Below are 18,406 nucleotides of genomic sequence, written 5' to 3'. Positions count from 1 at the left end.
CAAGGTGCCCCCAGAATTGGAGACATCATACATCAGGCCAACTTCTCACAACGGACAACAGAAAATACAGAAGCTTCTCCTTGAGGTACTTCCAACCTCAAGGAGATTTCTTTTTGCTTTTCCTGATCCTGACAGACTTCCACGCATTGTCCCAATGAAGAATCAAGATTATCCTCATACCTCAGGAGTGGCCACCTCAGTGGTGGTTCATGGGCTTCCTTCTCCAGTCTGTCCACATCTCAAACTACCATGCTGACCAGACCTGCTAACGAAGTCGCAAGTCTGCATGGGCATTCTTAAAGAGGCTAAGTGGCCTTCCACAGGTGTCGCAATTGGAAGAGATTTTGCATCTGATGTTCATCTAAGAACGTGGACCCTACACCTTGCCAGGAAAATGTCATTCTCCCATACTTACTCCATTTGGTTCAATCTGGCGTGCAATTCTCTTCTAGAAAGGTTCACCTAGTATCTTTTATTGCCTACAGAAAACGTCCTTCAAAACCCTGTTTCCAGAATTCCCATCATCATGGATTTTCTAAAAGGGGTAAAAGAAAGTTTTTCTTTCCCATTCGGTGCCCTTCCCCGCCAGTAGTACTTACTGTAGATTTTGTATGATTTACACAAATCTGCCTACAGGGTTAATGAGAGCCAAACTCTCTTCTACAATGAACCATACACTTTTTTTTTCACTGGACAGAGAGTCGCTGCAAATAACCAGAGCACTCTGTGGTCTTTGCCTCCTGTGAAAGGCGATTTCCCATGTGGTTCATGTGCCATATGCAATCTTACCCCTTCCACCAAGGAAATTCTATTCTCAAGAACCTTCATATGGAGACAACAGTCCCACACAAATTGCAATACAAAGAACTGCACCTACACAGTGACATGTCCCTGCGAGAAACGATATATAGGGATAACAACACACCCAGTCAAAACCTGCATCACAAAACACCGATGTACTGTGAGATGACAGAGAAGCAGCACTAAGATGAGTGGCCACTTTGTTAATCTTAGACACTCTTTACGCTGGACAATTATTAAATCACTTCCTGAACTGACCAAAGCGCCCTCTTCAGAAGGGAACAGAATTGGATCTTCCGCCTTTCAACCTTTCAAAACATACATGGGTTGAATGTTAACATCCCATGTAGGTGAACTTAACACATGATATCGCTAATTAATTATACTCCCCCATGAGTTCCTTTAGTTGTGGCCGGCAAATGTGTTTTATGGCTATGCTTCCCTGACCCATTATTAGCCCTATTTCATTTCCCACTACAATATTAGGACTTGGATTCATGGGCTTCCTTCTCCAGTCTTTATGCACTCTTGGTCTCTCATTTCCTTTGTTGTAATTGTTAAGTCCATTCTTAGACATTGTAAGTGTAGTAAAGCCATACACAGTATATGGTCTGGGAGTTGGTCATTACGAAATCCACAGCTCCAAAATTGACTTTACTAAAAACTGGGAAGTTTAGTAGTAAACATCTCAGCACATTAAACTGATGCCAGTGTGGGATTTATTGTAAAATGCACTCAAAGGGCATCTTCAAGATGCCCCCTGAAAATCGACCAGCCTGGCGTGGTTCTTATTAAAACTGTTCGCCATTTGTCACCACCAGAGTTGTTTCTGGACCTCTGGGTAGAGAGCCTCCGCTCTCTTGGTCCAAAAACAAAGCCCACCCGGGGCAGAGGTGTCATGCGTCCTCCCCAGGGTTGGTCTTAGTCCATGAAAGGGGAAGCTTCAAAGGCCTGCCGCCTTTGGAAGCTGTCCCTGCCTTTTGCTGCCTCCAGCAGCTGGCACACACCGGTTCTGCCCCCCGTGTTGGGCAGGAGAATCAGCACGAAATCCAAGCTAGGAAGAGAGTTGTGTCCACCTTTGACAACCCCACCCTTCGGGTGGGGAAGGCGAGGTGAAGCACACTTCGCAGTCCCTGATGAGGAGGGGACTAAGCCAGTTAGGAAGGGTCCCATACCCCCTTCCCACTGGAGGGTGGCATAGTATGGGTGTATCCACCGCAAGGTAGGGACCCATTGGTCCCCACCTGCACACTCCTTTAAGGTCCCTAGATTTAATATTTAGGGGCGACCCTGAACCTTGTCTCCTGAAATTTGAGGAAGAAGGACGAAAAGCCATGCTGACCCAGGAAGGAGAAGAGAACACGAACTGCCTTGGCACCAGCAGTATCAGCCTGTGACATCTACAGCAAGAACCTCAGCGAGTCCAGCAGCCAGCAACCCACCCCTTGAGCCGTAGGACCTGCCCTGCGACCTTCCTACAGACCGGATTTGCTCAAACAAAGACTCACTTCCAGAAACCGGATTCTGGTGACTCCGCGATTCTTCACCACTCTCCATCCGACACCCATGCCCCAGGTTCAAGTGGCCCAACACCCCAAGGAGGTCTCCTCAGCGATCCTGACCTGGGATCTGGTGATCCCTGAGCTCCCTCAAGCCGACGCCTGCAGCCTCAACCTGAAGGGTCCCCTCGACCACGACTGGAGGCATCCTCCAAGATACAAACTTAATGTATTGAGCTGGGGTGGGGTTGCTTGCCAGGGTCATCAGACTGCTTTTGAAGGGCACATTTGGTGCCCTCCTTGCATACTCCAGTTTGAGACAGCTCAAGGTGCTCTTGGCTCCCGCTGTGGCGTAAAACTGGAAAAAGGACTGAGTATCCTCTCCTCTGTCCAGCCCCTCATCTCGCAGGGACCCCTGAGGTGTTCCAACCCTTTTCCCTGGGGTACTAAGGGCTTACCTGTGGGTGGCACTTCAGATTCGTCATGGGACAAGACTCCAGCCTGAATCCACGTCACTCTTCGACCGTCTGCACATTTGCACTTTGCTGGGCTTTATCTGGAACTGAGTCTGCACCAAGGAAGACTCCTGCTGCTCCTGGTCTCCCTGTTCTGCCAGTCTTCTTCGTCATCTGTGTCTATGCTTCTTCCAGGATCTTCAAAAGACCTGTGGGCATCAAGGACACCCAAAGTAATCTCCCTTGAAGTGAAGGAGTCACTTCCCTGCATCTGCAGGCACCGCAGCAAAGCTGACCGGTCCGCTACTCCTGACATGCCATTGACTTTGAAAGGCTCCGCAACATAGGTGGTGGTTCTGCAACTCCCTCGAGGCCTGACCTGACCTCTCTGCAAGTTTGAGGCCAGTATCCCTCATCAGAACCGCTACGCCTGAACCCCTGTGCACCGCCTTGGCTTGCAGTTACCAAGGCTTGTTGGCTCTGCACTCCAGAGACCTTTGTGCTACTAGAAGCTCCAGCCAAGTACAGCTTCCACACCGCATCTGCTGCACCGTGGGCCTTCCTTCTTGGTGAGCTGCTTGAGGTCCTCTCGCGGCTCCTGTGCCTTTGGCTTGTGTGTACTCCTGAGGGACTTTTATCAAAGAGGAGGGAGAAGGAGGGTACAGCTAGGTTCAACCTCCTAAATATTAAAGTATAGAACAAAAATCCATATATCATGGATCGTGGGAACCTAGCCAGTGAGAAAATGTAAGGTTATCCCCAAATATTGGGTTTTCCTTACCAGAAAAGACAATTTATTTTCTTGAGTCCCCCCACTCACCCAGGGTTGTCCCTAGGTGACATGCTACATCATTGGGGCCATCTCAAGCATCTACTGCTTGGGGCGTGCTGCGACTTGCGAAGTATACGTAGGAGCACTGATTTTGTGAAACTATGTGTGGTGCAGTGTATGGTGGAGTGGTGATTGGTGCTAAATTAAAAATACCTAGCTAGTGGGCTACATTTTTTATTCCTGCTCCTAGTTGGTATAGTAAAAAGGGGTAGATAAAGGAAATCTAACTGTTATGTGGTCATAGTCCCTAATATCCTGTCGACATGTTTCAAGGTGTCCCCTACACCTCTTCTTCAGGACAACATGAGGGCCAGCCCCATGTATGCCACTCCTGTGAATAAACCAAAATTAAGGTAGGATAAGTATAGAACACAACTAATGTGTGTGTCTCTCAATTATACATACGGTAACGCTGTACCCGCAGTATCTGTGATTGGGAGAAAACAGTAGATTGTAGGTTAATACATATTGCCTGCCCTTTTGGGCAGGCCACGTGTTATGCAATGGTAGATAAATAGTGGATAGTGCCTGTATTATATAAAACAATGGTGCGTGTTCTGGTGCTCCTGAAAATGAACATAAACAAACATATAGTCACAAACAGTGGGTTACATTCCATCTGTGTCTGTTCCTGGTGTTCCTGTTTAAGGGATTCAGTTAAAAAATCTTACATACACTCGTTTTGACTGGACATTTAAACTGACTAACACAACATGCCACATATAACATGAATTCCTGGTTTTCAGGGGAAGAAAACGTACTTTTTAGTTAGCAATGTTATGCCCCTTGGTCCACCAGAGTGGAGGGGCCTGTAGACTCTGTTGGTGCAAATGGAGAAATGGGCACAAAATGTCAATCGCCGTCTTTTCAAATGAAAAAGCGTGTGGTTTAGAGAAGCATGTCAGAATTAGAGTAGATTATAGCAGTATTGTCAAGTTTCAATCGAGGTACCTGCTCAGAGAAAATAGTAAGTGTTACTAGAGTGCCGAAAAGCTAATGTTAGTCTTGGCCAAACACCATTATTATTACATGTCAATATCCGGCTTTTGACCGCGTTATAGCATGTCTCAGACCTGTGCCTGATTTCGAATTAAAGTTGGCCCCGCATACGTAATAGTTAAAGTTAACGGACTCGATAGGGAGGGCACAATGCTGTCAAATATAGCGAAGATAGCGAACTCTTACTTGTCTCAGCAGCCCTCCGGCGATTCAACCTGCTTAGTCCCTGGCTCGATTGCATCTTAGCGCGGTAGAGCCTGGGGGCCATTTTAAGTGTTGGTATTTTCCTCCGCGTTTTGCACAAGGAACTAGTGCGCGACTATAGTACAAAAAAGATGGCACAATGCGGCGGCCATCATTTTCCATATTTGTATCTGTGGGGGAATTTGATGGGCTAATTTTGTGCCTGTTATTTATCGTTATTTACCAAATGCTGGAAATTGCACCAAGGCTGATTTTGGAGAGCAGGATGTTTTGCTGTGGATGGGCCGCAAACCCGGTTACTGTTTCCAAACACTGGCGGCCATTTTGAGTTGGGAAATATTGATTGGCCTTTATAGTGTGTAACAAGTTGTGCACTTTTATTTTAGGCTACTATTGTGTCCACAGTAAGCACCCATTTTCTAAAAACATAACAACAATTACAAATGTTGGTCGTTTTTTTAAACAGGCTATTCAGGAGAAACTGGTCTGTTTATATTGTAGGCATTTATTTCATGAACTGCCCAGGGTATATTTTCGTTGAGCCCAACCATATCTGTGCGGAGTTTGAAAACCCATCTCTGTTCTTTTTCTAGCAGTGCTTGTTCCAAATTGTCACATTGTTTCATGTGTTCAAGGACTACCCATTTTAAATCGTTTGGGGTGTGTTGTTTCTCATTGAAATGGGCTGACGTCCTGGTGCGATGTTCGCAAATTCTTGTGCTTATTTTTGTCGTGGTCATGCCCACATAGTGTAAGTCACAAATACATGTAATTAGGTACACAACTCCCACTGTATTACAATTTGTAAATTTTCGCATGTGTGTCCTGTGTTGAAAACAACTTTTTTTGTGGTGCTTGTAAGGTGGCACACACTACAGTTGCCACAGGGATGGTGACCTATGGGTAACGTACTGATAACCTGCTGGTTATTTCTGTTCTGTGGCTTAGGGCGGGTGTGTACTAATATGTCCCTTAGGTTCTTTGCCCGCATATGAGAAAACATTGGTGTGGATATATTCAAATTGCCACTATTAACCATTTGCCAATGTTTGGCAACTTTGTCTGATGCTTTGCTGAATGTCGTTATGCATATTGGTCTTTTTTCTTTTTCTGTCTCGTTCTTTTCATGAGTCTCTAAAAGGGCATCCCTGTGATTGTTCCTTGCCCTTTTCCTTGCCCTCATTATGGTTTTACTCCTGAGGGTCTTCTCCTGCTTCAGTGGGCTCCCCTGCTTGCCCGGGGCCTGCTCTCTTGCTTGTGGTGAGTCCGTTGGACCTTGTTGGTCCCATCGTTGTAAATGTAAATGTAAATGTATTTGAGCTTGTAAAGCGCACTGCTACCCGTCAGGGGTTTCCTGGCGCTGTATAACTCTGGGGAACCCGTCCTGGCTTTCCCTGTGGGATGGTCCCTGCTGGGAGTCCCCAAGGTGGAGCCAGGCATCCCCGGAATTGATGGGGCCGTTGTGGAGATTAGGCAAGCTAATGCCCAGAGTTGCCGAGTGGAACCCCTGATTAGAGTAAGCACCGAAGCGAGAATTATCGAGTCCGCTGACCCAAGTCCACGACCCTGCCGCATCGGGAATTGAACCCTGGTCCCGGGCCGACTTCTGCTCCCGGGTCTGTCGCCTCTAACCAGTGAGCCACACCACTCATGTTGCTCCCTCTTTGTTCTCCATGCCAGTTGTGGCTTCCCAGGCTTGTTGGTGCTCCCGCCAGACACCAACCTCCTGGTCACCGACACCCGACATTGGACAGCTCTTGCATGGCTCCTGGTCTTCCTCAGAGTTGCCTGTTCCTCACAGCTGCAACGACAAGGTCACCGTTAACTTGTCTGAACTGCCTGACATCGGTGGCCATTGCTCTTCTATGCCTTTTGGTCACTCCTGAGTGACATAGACTCTGTCTCCTTTGCTTGCAGGTTCTTCACTTCCAGAATCTGCCCGTCGGTTCCACCGGACTACTTCACCTTCTTCTCTAGAGCCATTTTTCTATAAGTCTTGCATTGTCGTCTACGGAGGTTTCCGACGTCTCTTCACCCCTATGCACCTGGCTTTCCTGATGTAGGTAACCTGGTCTCTGGACCATACTCTGGTAGGGTGTCTCTTCAACCTACCATCCTCCAAGGGAATTCTCCGTGGTCCTCTGCGAAGGGTCCGTCTTCTCCAAAACTGCAGCTGCGACTTCTGTTTTGACTTCAATTGGGCACGCGGTTGTGTTCCCACTCTGCACACAGCCTAGTTGGGGTTCCTGGGAACTTACCATGGGTGGTTCCTTGTGTACCCGGCTACTCTGTGTCTTCTGGTGCAAGTCCCATCTTCTCCTACAGTTTGCATTCCCCTCTTTTAGTATGTGGTTTGGTCTCCCCCTGGAGATCACTGCATTTTGTTCTACTAACCTTACTGCAATTGAAGTATTGTTGTAAATTATGTTGATATCTCCGGGTAGGAGATATACCAATGTGTTAGTAAGTGTAGTGTAATAAATAGAAGTATATTTATATAAACATTGTGTGGTTCTTTTTCGTTTAACCTACACTGCATGATTAAACTGGTAAAACAAACTGCTGCACACTCCTTAAAGATAAGCCTGAAGGCTTCTTTCCACGTCTATCACTTTGAGAGCTTTCTGTGGCTATCAAACACCCATAAATTACTATAAGGGTTGCCTGGATTAGTGCAGGGTGCATCACTTAAATGAGTGTGCACAATATACTAAGCCAGCCTCCTACATCGACCAACTGTTCATGGCGTACGCTGGAACAAAGAAACATTGTGCAGTGCAGAAGTTGACTATCTTGTGACTGGTCGTCCTCTGCATCAATGTTTGCTGCGCTCTGGCCAAAAAGCAGCCCCCTGAAGGCTCACGGGCTTATTCCACCAGCGCAAAGGCTGCAACCAGTGCGATGCAACATGGAGTACCAGTCCTTAATATAGTCCCCAGGAACGTCATTTTTGGCCGCTCTGACCTGATGGACTTCCAGGTCTAAACTTGTCCACAGTCCCTCCTCTGGGAATGGTATTGCTTGGGTATCTATAGAGATTCTGTGGCTAGATGTCTCTATCAGATGGACAAGTTACTTACCTTCGGTAAAGCCTTATCTGTTAGAGACATGATCTAGCCACAGATTCCTTACCTACTCACCCTTCCCCCCCCAAAACTGCAGACAGTTTTCCATGGTCAGGGCTGACCGCTTTCAGGGCCCTAGTTGTTCACAAACACACCAAAGTAAGTGCACTTCATGGCTCCGCGCTTCTGGTGTGGAAAGTTGGGAAAAATTAACTGACGTCAGCGTGCCTAGGTGGAGCCTAAATAGGTGACGCAGAAGTCACTTCCAGTGCAGGCGACGACGTCACGCGGAGCAGACCGACACCACCTACTTGCTCGCGGGTTATTGCTCAAAGAAAAATCTTCCGAAACAGTCTGATGCCTGGAAAATAAGAGGTAAGGAAACTGTGGCTCTACCCAACAAGGCTTTACCAAAGGTAAGTAACTTGTCCAACTGCCTGAGAAACCAGAGAAACAAAGCAGAGAACTCAACTGTTTGCTGAGCAGCTAAGAAAGGGAGAGTACAAGCAGCAACAGAGGACTATGTTGGGACCACGCTACAGACATTAAAGAAGGACTTTTGAACTGTTTGTTTTACCCGATGTTCATGGGAAAATTAGTAGTAGTTCAGAGATGTTTAAAATTGCTTACGTTTTGAAATAGTGTATATTAAAGTGAAGGAAGAAAGCATAATCTGTGCCTCCAGTCCTGACGTGGAATCGTTGTTCCAGGTAAATACTTGTTCCAGGCATATGAGCTGCAGATTGTACACTTAGCATTAGATCGCCACCTGGTGTTGGGCTTGCATGATTGCATGTTGTTGTCGTCTTGGAAGAAGTCTTTGTAGTCACGAGATAGGTGACTCCTCCCTTGGACGATAGTGTGCATGGGCATCGGCTCCATCCTTAGATTGTTTTTTTCCGCCACTGGGTTCGGATGCAACTTTTCCGCTCCGGTTTGAAAATCTACTTTTCAAAGACTTTGACGCGCAAAACTTTCTAAAAGCAAACTTTAACTTCAATATACATTGACTCGACGTCATCACTTCGATTCCGGTCGTCGACGCGGGCTATCGGGCCTACCCACGTTTTGAGGCCTACACCTCATGGAAAGGACACCATTCAAAAGATGCCCCGAGTGTGGAGCAAAATTTCCACACAGCGACCTTCACGAGGTGTGCAACCTGTGTTTATCACTGAAACACGACAAGTCGAGTTGCACAGCTTGCGCATCCTTTCGATCCAAGAAGACCATTCGAGATCGGAGGGCCTGTCGACGCGACATGCAGAGATTAGCTCTGGAACCGGTGGATATTTTCGACGAAGGTCCATGTGTCCCCGAGGAAGATTCAGATGATCTCCAGATCGTATCTGACGCAGACGACTCCATACCATCAGGTCAACGCGTAAGTATGACTGCCCCTACCCCAGCCCCAACACCTAAACCAAAGGCTAAGGACAAAACTCCGCCTTCGGGGCCCAGTCGAGACCGAGACATTGCTTCAAAATTCCCGCCATCGAGCCCGGCTCCGAAGAAAATATTAAAGCCTTCCGGTAGTTCCATACCAAGCAAACTGCACGTGCCGATACAGCCATCTCCCTCGGCACCGAAACCGAAGAAGTCCCAGTTCCGAAAAAGACCCAGAAACTGTCGACTCCTAAAGACACTATGGCACCGAAACCAATGATGCCTGTTTCCGATGTTTCCAAGCCGACCAAAACAGCTTCCAGTCCAAAATCTTCGGTGCCAAACCTACAGAGCCTGCTATCAATGCCTCCAAGCCCTCGAACCAGGCCTCCACACCGAAAACGATACCTTCGGTGCTGAAAACTACGCCAAAGGACTATATAACAACTCCTAAGGCTAAAGACAAGCAGAAACCAGGCCCGGAACCGAAAAAATCGGCGCCGAAAGCAATTTCTGAAGAAGAAGACCTTTTTAGACCTGATTCTTTCCAAAAAAGGATATATATATATATATATATATAGACCCAGAAACAGGACATGTTTTCACCACACCACACAGGGAGAGAAAGTCAGATACAGCACCTACACCTCCAGTGCCTGTCAAGAAGAAGGACTCTGCCACATCTCCTATGCACCCTTATTCTCCTGTATCTCCCTCTCCTGCTGTCCCTTTAAACATTTCACCTCAAAATCCTCCTCTTCATTCTCCACAACATACACCTCCTCAGGATACTGATGATGATCAGTATAACATGGGGGAGGAAAAGACCCAGATGACTCTTTTCCCTAGCCAACAGGTTCACCAGACTGGGAGTATCCAAACCCACAGGATATACCAGATATTCCTGATCCACATATATACCCATCTAAACCTTCTCCTCCAGAAGACAATATTGGGTTTGGACACTTGATTAATAAGGCTGCCATCTATCACAATGTTACCATGCATTCAGAAGAGGCAGAAGAGGATTTTTTACTAGACACTTTTGAACATTCCCAAAAAACTGTGCAAATACTGCCAATGATTAAAGGAGTTATTAAACATGCCCCAGAAGTGTTTAAAGATCCTGTACGGGCTAGAATCATAAACCCAAGGATAGAAAAAAAGTACAGAGCAGCTCCTGGGGATCCTGCTTACATTAAGGGACAGCTACCCTTAGACAACCTAGTATTTTCAAACGCTAGGAAAAGACCAAATTCACAAACATCAGGAGAAGCACCACCTCCTGATAAGGAATCCAAAATCATAGATGCTTCAGGGAGAAGAATAGCTGCCCAAGCTAGTAATGCATGGCGCATTGCTAACACACAGGCCCTCCTTGCAAGATATGATCGGGCTCACTATAATCAGCTAGAGAAGCTATTACAACATCTACCTGATCAATATAAAACACAAGCAGAATACCTCATACAGAAGGGTAAGCTTATATCTAACGCCTCCATTAAATGCGCACTAGATGTAGCAGACTCTTCATCCAGGGCAATAAACACCAGTGTCCTTCTTAGACGCCACATGTGGCTACGCATTTCAGGATTTAAGCAAGAGGTACAGACTACTATCTTAAATCAACCATTCAACCAACACCAGTTGTTTGGTCCAGAAGTAGACACAGCTCTTGAAAAAATGAAAAAAGACACTGACACAGCCAAGTCTATGGGAGCTCTGCAGTCCACCCAAGCAAGAGGCTCCTTTCGTCGCTCCTTCTACAGAGGAGGCTCCAAACAAACTGGAGCAGACAATTCAACTTCTTTTAAAGCAAATACACAAGCATCCTCCAATAAGGGATACTTTAGAGGGGGCTACAGAGGTAATAACAATAAGGGAAGAGGTCGAGGTAACAACAACAATCGATCCTCTTCCTCTACTAAACAGTGACTTCCTTCAGCTCCCTCGACAGCATACCACTCCTGTAGGGGGGAGATTAACACAGTTCCTAACTGTCTGGAATTCCATCACAACAGACAAGTGGGTGAGACAGATTATCCAATAGGGTTACTGCCTAGAGCTTACAGCTACCCCTCCAAATATACCGCCCAGACAGCGTCCAATGTCCACAGAACATCTAACACTGCTCCAACAAGAGGTTCTCTCATTGCTACAAAAAGATGCAATAGAGCTAGTTCCATTGCAACATCAAGGAACAGGGGTTTACTCACTCTACTTCCTAATGCCCAAAAAGGATGGGACACTAAGGCCAATTCTAGATTTAAGGCCTCTCAATCTGTATAGACTCAGATCATTTTCACATGGTCACTTTACTACAAGTGCTCCCATTATTGCAACAAGGCGACTTCCTCCCTACATTATACCTCAAAGACGCCTACTTTCACATTCCCATTCATCCTTCTCACAGGAAGTATCTCAGGTTTGTGCTACAAGGACGACATTATCAATTCAAAGTCCTTCCATTCGGGGTCACAACTGCACCAAGAGTGTTCACGAAGTGCCTAGCAGTAGTAGGATCAATAGAGAATTGTCTACAAGGGATTTGTTTAGAAAAATGGTAAAGAGCAATTTAAAAGCATTAGTCAAGCAGGTTAGTTGTAAAACAATCTAACTCTATTGTATCCACAGGATAACAATGATTGTATCTCAAGTAGGTCAAAATAGGAGAAAGCACAAGGGAAACCTATTTGTTAGAAACTGAATTTTATCAGATTTGATCAGAATATGGGGATACATACAGAGAATTATCTCACAATATACAGTTATGAACAGATAAAACAAATAAATTGCACATCAGTTCATAATCTAAACATCAACTCCTACAAATCAGCCAAGAGTAACTCAAGTCAAACATGAACCAAGGAGACTCTTTGGATCAATAAATTATTATTGGAGATGATGTGTTGGTCGATGTTTCGGTCTTGGTTGCAGACGTCAAAAGACCATCTTCAGGACAATTATAATAGTATGAGGAAAGCCCCTTAAAAAGATGATGATGTGATGAGTAATAGGCAACTCGCTAGCACTAGACAAGCAACCCGCAGCATTCTATCTGCGTTCCAAGGATGCATGAAGCTATCCCGGTATGTTAATTCGTCGTCGATTTCAAATGGTACTCCAAAATATATTTTGTCGACGTCTAGAACGATGGAGACACACACCGCACGCACTTCCAACGGCAAGAGCACAAGGATGTTGCCGTTGGAAGTGCATGCGGTGTGTGTCTCCTCTCGTGAACCACCATCGTTCTAGACGTCGACAAACTATGTTTTGAGTACCATTTGAAATCGGCGACGAATTAACATACCATTAGGAAGTAGAGTGAGTAAACCCCTGTTCCTTGATGTTGCAATGGAACTAGCTCTATTGCATCTTTTTGTAGCAATGAGAGAACCTCTTGTTGGAGCAGTGTTAGATGTTCTGTGGACATTGGACGCTGTCTGGGCGGTATATTTGGAGGGGTAGCTGTAAGCTCTAGGCAGTAACCCTATTGGATAATCTGTCTTACCCACTTGTCTGTTGTGATGGAATTCCAGACAGTTAGGAACTGTGTTAATCTCCCCCCTACAGGAGTGGTATGCTGTCGAGGGAGCTGAAGGAAGTCACTGTTTAGTAGAGGAAGAGGATCGATTGTTGTTGTTACCTCAACCTCTTCCCTTATTGTTATTACCTCTGTAGCCCCCTCTAAAGTATCCCTTATTGGAGGATGCTTGTGTATTTGCTTTAAAAGAAGTTGAATTGTCTGCTCCAGTTTATTATATTTTGGAGTACCATTTGAAATCGACGACGAATTAACATACCGGGATAGCTTCATGCATCCTTGGAACGCAGATAGAATACTGCGGGTTGCTTATCTCGTGCTAGCGAGTTGCCTATTACTCATCATATCATCATCTTTTTAAGGGGCTTTCCTCATACTATTATAATTGTCCTGAAGATGGTCTTTTGACGTCTGCAACCAAGACCGAAACATCGACCAACACATCATCTCCAATAATAATTTATTGATCCAAAGAGTCTCCTTGGTTCATGTTTGACTTGAGTTACTCTTGGCTGATTTGTAGGAGTTGATGTTTAGATTATGAACTGATGCGCCATTTATTTGTTTTATCTGTTCATAACTGTATATTGTGAGATACTTCTCTGTATGTATCCCAATATTCTGATCAAATCTGATAAAATTCAGTTTCTAACAAATAGGTTTCCCTTGTGCTTTCTCCTATTTTGACCTACTTGAGATACAATCATTGTTATCCTGTGGATACAATAGAGTTAGATTGTTTTACAACTAACCTGCTTGACTAATGCTTTTAAATTGCTCTTTACCATTTTTCTAAACAAATCCCTTGTAGACAATTCTCTATTGATACTATATATTGCCCAAGCCTACAAGGGTTTACTGGGTTACCCAATTTCCTTTCACGTAGCAGTAGTAGCAGCGCATCTCAGAAGACAACATATCCACGTCTTCCCATACTTAGACGATTGGCTGATAAAAGCCAAGTTATTCAATCAGTGTGTCCAACACACATCTCAAACAATTCAAACACTGCACGACTTGGGGTTTACAATCAACTACACTAAGTCACACCTACAGCCCTCTCATGTACTTCAATACCTAGGGGCTACCATAAACACCAATACAGCTCTAGCTTATCCCAGTCCAGCCAGGATACAAAGCATTCAAGCCTTAGGTACAAGGTTTCAAAACCAACACTCTCTCCCAGCCAGAGTGTTCATGCAACTAATAGTCATGATGGCATCTTGCATTTTTATTGTAACATATGCAAGACTGCAAATGCGCCCATTGCAGGAATGTCTAGCACATCAGTGGAATCAGGCACAAGGACAACTAACGGACCTAGTGTTGGTGGACAGCTGCACACATCGCTCTCTGCAGTGGTGGAACACCAAAAACTTGTCCAGAGGGCAGCCGTTCCTCGAGCCTGTTCCACAAATAGTAATGACGACAGACGCATCTCTGACAGAATGCAGAGCACATCTGCTCCACCACACAACTCAGGGAAGATGTACCACTCAACAAAATGTGCTTCACGTCAACCACCTAGAGTTGCTAGCAATTTTCCAGGCACTAAAGTCCTTCCAAGTACACATACAAAGCAAGGCTGTCTTAATCCGGACGGACAACATGACAGCCATGTACTACGTACAGAAACAAGGAGGCACACATTCCCTGCAACTGTCCCAGCTCGCACAAAGTATTTGGAGATGGGCCATTCCACAAAACATATATCTGCTTGCAGAACACCTTCCAGGAGTTCACAATCAGATAGCCGATCTGTTAAGTCGACAGACACAACAGATTCAGAAATGGGAACTACATCTGCAAGTTCTTCAACCATTCTTTCACAAGTGGGGTCATCCAGACATAGACCTGTTTGCCACACACGAAAACGCAAAATGCCCAACCTTCGCCGCCAGGTTTCCACACCCGTTGTCCAAGGGCAATGCGATATGGATGAACTGGTCAGGCAGATTTGCGTACGCTTTTCCGCCAACCCCACTAATACCACTAGTGGTACAAAAGCTCAGACAACGGTCTCTCAAACTGATCCTGGTAGCTCCCACATGGGCGCGCCAACCGTGGTTCACCACACTACTGGAACTCTCTCTGGTTCCACACCAAAAACTGTCTCTGACACCATCCATGCTAACGCAGAACCATGGAGACATCAGGCATCCAGATCCAAGTCAACTGGATCTGGCGATCTGGCTCCTGAAGTCTTAGAGTTTGGTTACCTTAACCTGTCACCAGACTGTATGAATATCATTAAAGAAGCCAGAAGACCTACTACTAGAGCTTATGCTGCTAAATGGAAAAGATTTGCCATTCACTGCAATAATAATCAAACTGATCCTTTAGATGCATCCATCCAAAATATTATCCGTTACCTTCTCCATTTACAAAGATGTAATGTATCTATACGTTTACATCTGGCAGCTATTGCTGCATATCTACAAAACAGACAACATATGTTGTTATTTAGAGTACCAGCAATAAAAGCTTTTATGGAAGGACTAAAAAGAATTATTCCTCCTAGGCTACCACCCTCTCCAGTGTGGAACCTAAACATTGTTCTTACCAGGCTCATGGGACCCCCTTTTGAGCCTTTACACAAATGTGAACTACAATTTCTCACATGGAAAACAGCTTTCCTTGTTGCTATAACCTCTCTTAGTAGAGTTAGTGAGATTCAAGCTTTCACTATACAAGACCCTTTCTTACAATTACACCGTAACAAAGTGGTTCTAAGAACTAATCTTAAATTCCTTCCTAAAGTAATTACTCATTTTCATTTAAATCAATCTGTTGAGTTACCAGTGTTTTTTCAAAACCCAGACTCAGTAGCAGAAAGAGCTTTACACACACTAGATGTCAAAAGAGCTCTTCTTCATTACATAGATAGGACCAAGTCCTTTCGTAAGACAAAGCAACTATTTGTAGCCTTCTCTCCACCACATAACGGCAATCCCATTTCCAAATCAGGAATTGCAAGGTGAATTGTTAAATGTATACAAATATGCTATCACAAAGCAAAACTCACATTAACAGTTCCTCCTAGAGCACACTCCACATGCAAACTAGGAGCCTCCATGGCTTTCTTAGGAAACATTCCTTTAGAAGACATCTGCAAGGCAGCAACATGGTCTACAACACCCACCTTCACTAAACACTATTGTGTTAATGTGCAAGCAAAGCAGCAAGCTGCAGTAGGCCAAGCTGTCCTTAAAACTCTCTTTCAAACTACTGCAACAGATACAGGTGACCACCGCTAGGGGAGACACTGCTGCACAATCGATGCTAAGTGTACAATCTGCAGCTCATATGCCTCGAACGGAAAATGCTACTTACCAGTATGCATCTATTCTTGGCATGTAGAGATTGCAGAGTTGTACACGCCCTCTCGCCTCCCCGGGACCTGTATCTGTTCCAGTTTATATCTTAATTAGATATACACGCATGGACATCCCTTCTTTCTTTCTACTAACTCCATCATTTCCCATCATGGCAAAAAACAATCTAAGGATGGAGCCGATGCCCATGCGCACTATCGTCCAAGGGAGGAGTCACCTATTTCGTGACTACAAAGACTTCTTCCAAGACGTCAACAACATGCAATCATCCGAGCCCAACACCAGATGGCGATCTAATGCAAAGTGTAGAAATCTGCAGCTCTACATGCCAAGAACAGTTGCATACTGTTAAGTAGCATTTTCCTTTTCATATAGGTTACAGATCCTGTGGAAAACGAAATCAGCAGTGGCAGAAAGGGATCAGGATGCAGCTAGCAGATTTAAGGAGGGATGGGACTGGAGGGAAAGTATTGATCATGATGAACAAATATGTTAGTTTTGTAATTGAGGAACATGCAGAAGTGTTTACATCAGCAGAAAAAATGGCACATGCATGTTAGTTCTCATAGAGAACAAGGATCAACTTGAAGAATGCCAAGGGCAGGGCAGTAAAAAGATCGGAACTTGAAATATATGTGACACATCACAGTGAAAGAGCACTCAAGACCTATGTTTTCTCTTGCAGGCCACTCACTACAGCTTTCTTGCCACAGTGGAAGTGTTGGGCAAACTTACCTTCAGCGCCTTTGCTGGTGGACTCGTGGATGCTGTTGGTTTTGTTCCCAGCTATTTCCTTTTCCTTCTGCTGTCTGGTCTGACTGTCATTCATATCCGTAAAGCTCCTGTTACTTTAAGCTGACCACGCGTGAAATAAGACATGTTTTTTATATCCTGGTCATCAGTGGTCTTGGCTTCCCAGTGCAGTGCACGGATCCTGTGTCCATCGTAGAGCTGTGCTCTGGATAGCTCTATTTGACCTTTCGTATATGGAGGCGGTGACTGCTGTCTACCACACACCATCCCGCATACGTACTTGAACAGTGCATGAAGCACGGCGTGATGAGAATATCACCCGCAGGAGATTCCCTGGAAACGTAGGTGGTTGTCTTTGATTGTAATAAAATGTTGTACCTGATTGGTTAATCTGAAAAACTAACTCTAATTGAGTGTCATTGTGTCGGTCTGCCTCTATTTACTAGGCACACGCCACTATACTAACATAATAATGTTTTTAACAAAACGAGGAAATGACACATTGTTGAAGTACAGAATATTAACTAGTTCATTTGCACAAGACTGCCCACAATATCATCATAGAAGTGTGCGTTTCTACAGAGCCCTTCTGTTACACATACTGCAGGAGGCTGGCTCAGTACATGGTGTACACCAGTTGGTGAGGCACCCCATGCACTGAGTCCTGGCAACCCTTACGGTTAGTTGTAGTGGTCCCTGATAACCAAAGCTCTCAAGGGGTAGCTGTGGAGAACAACCAAGGGTGTAAAGTGGGTGCATTACCACACAGTCAGTCAGTGAAGCTTACACGCTAGAAAGAACCAGGCCAGTCCTCTTCATCGTATAATTCTTTTCAACTCCTCGCCCCACTTGTTCCCCCATTTGCTCCTCCATTACCCCACCCTGCATTCTTTGTTTGTAAATTTGCACTTTTGCGCAAATAAATCCAAATTACCAATCCAATTGGTGTCTGCCATTTAGGAGCAATAAATAAAAAACTAAAGCAAATGGTACCAGCGTATGACATCATGCATGCTCAAACCAGTGCAATGATACGACTGCCAGTAGCAATCACCCCATGATGCCTTTGTTTTTTGATAATGCTGCACAGTGTCGGGAAAAAGTCAGCCGCTGTAGAGCATCGGCGGAAGGCATTGGCAGAACATATAGATCCCAAAGGCGAGACCTATTGGCTTTGTCAACGCTCACTTTCTAAGGCATTAGAGGATTTGGAACTTGTGCCCTAGGTATTTACTATTTATTAGCATTGCTCTATGCTTCTTTTGCTTTCACGTTTTCCATTTTGAATAAAAAAGTGTTTTTTTTAGAGTGCAAACCTTTATTTTTCTTAATAAAACAAGATTTGATTTTAAGCTCTTTTTTTTACTATATTTTTATCGGTATGGCAATAGTATCACAGAGCGGGACAGCATTTGTAATACAAATGACACTGTAATAGTACAACAAATCTTCCAATTGTCCTCCGCTTAATAATACAGTAGGTCCCACTGTCGCATGTTTACAGGCCATTTTTTCTGGTAACATGATGCA

The 18,406-nt window shown here is 44.9% G+C and overlaps 1 protein-coding gene across 4 annotated transcripts in view; it reads left to right on the top strand.

The window, feature by feature from the left end:
• The window catches only part of SLC33A2 (solute carrier family 33 member 2), a 109,662-nt gene extending 92,372 nt beyond the window's left edge, over positions 1-17,290 (top strand). For all 4 annotated transcript variants that reach the window (XM_078686438.1, XM_078686439.1, XM_078686436.1 and 1 more), the window contains exon 6: positions 16,809-17,290. In XM_078686438.1, the coding sequence (XP_078542564.1) occupies positions 16,809-16,982 (174 nt within the window). In that variant the 3' untranslated portion in view covers positions 16,983-17,290. The remainder of the gene's footprint in view (positions 1-16,808) is intronic.
• The last annotated feature ends 1,116 nt before the right edge of the window (positions 17,291-18,406 follow it).

The sequence above is a fragment of the Lissotriton helveticus genome, chromosome 4_1, assembly GCF_964261635.1.
Source record: "Lissotriton helveticus chromosome 4_1, aLisHel1.1, whole genome shotgun sequence".
In the NCBI taxonomy this organism is placed as follows: Eukaryota; Metazoa; Chordata; class Amphibia; order Caudata; family Salamandridae; genus Lissotriton; species Lissotriton helveticus.
Note: the sequence above shows the minus strand (reverse complement) of the source record. Positions and strands in the feature narration are given on the sequence as shown.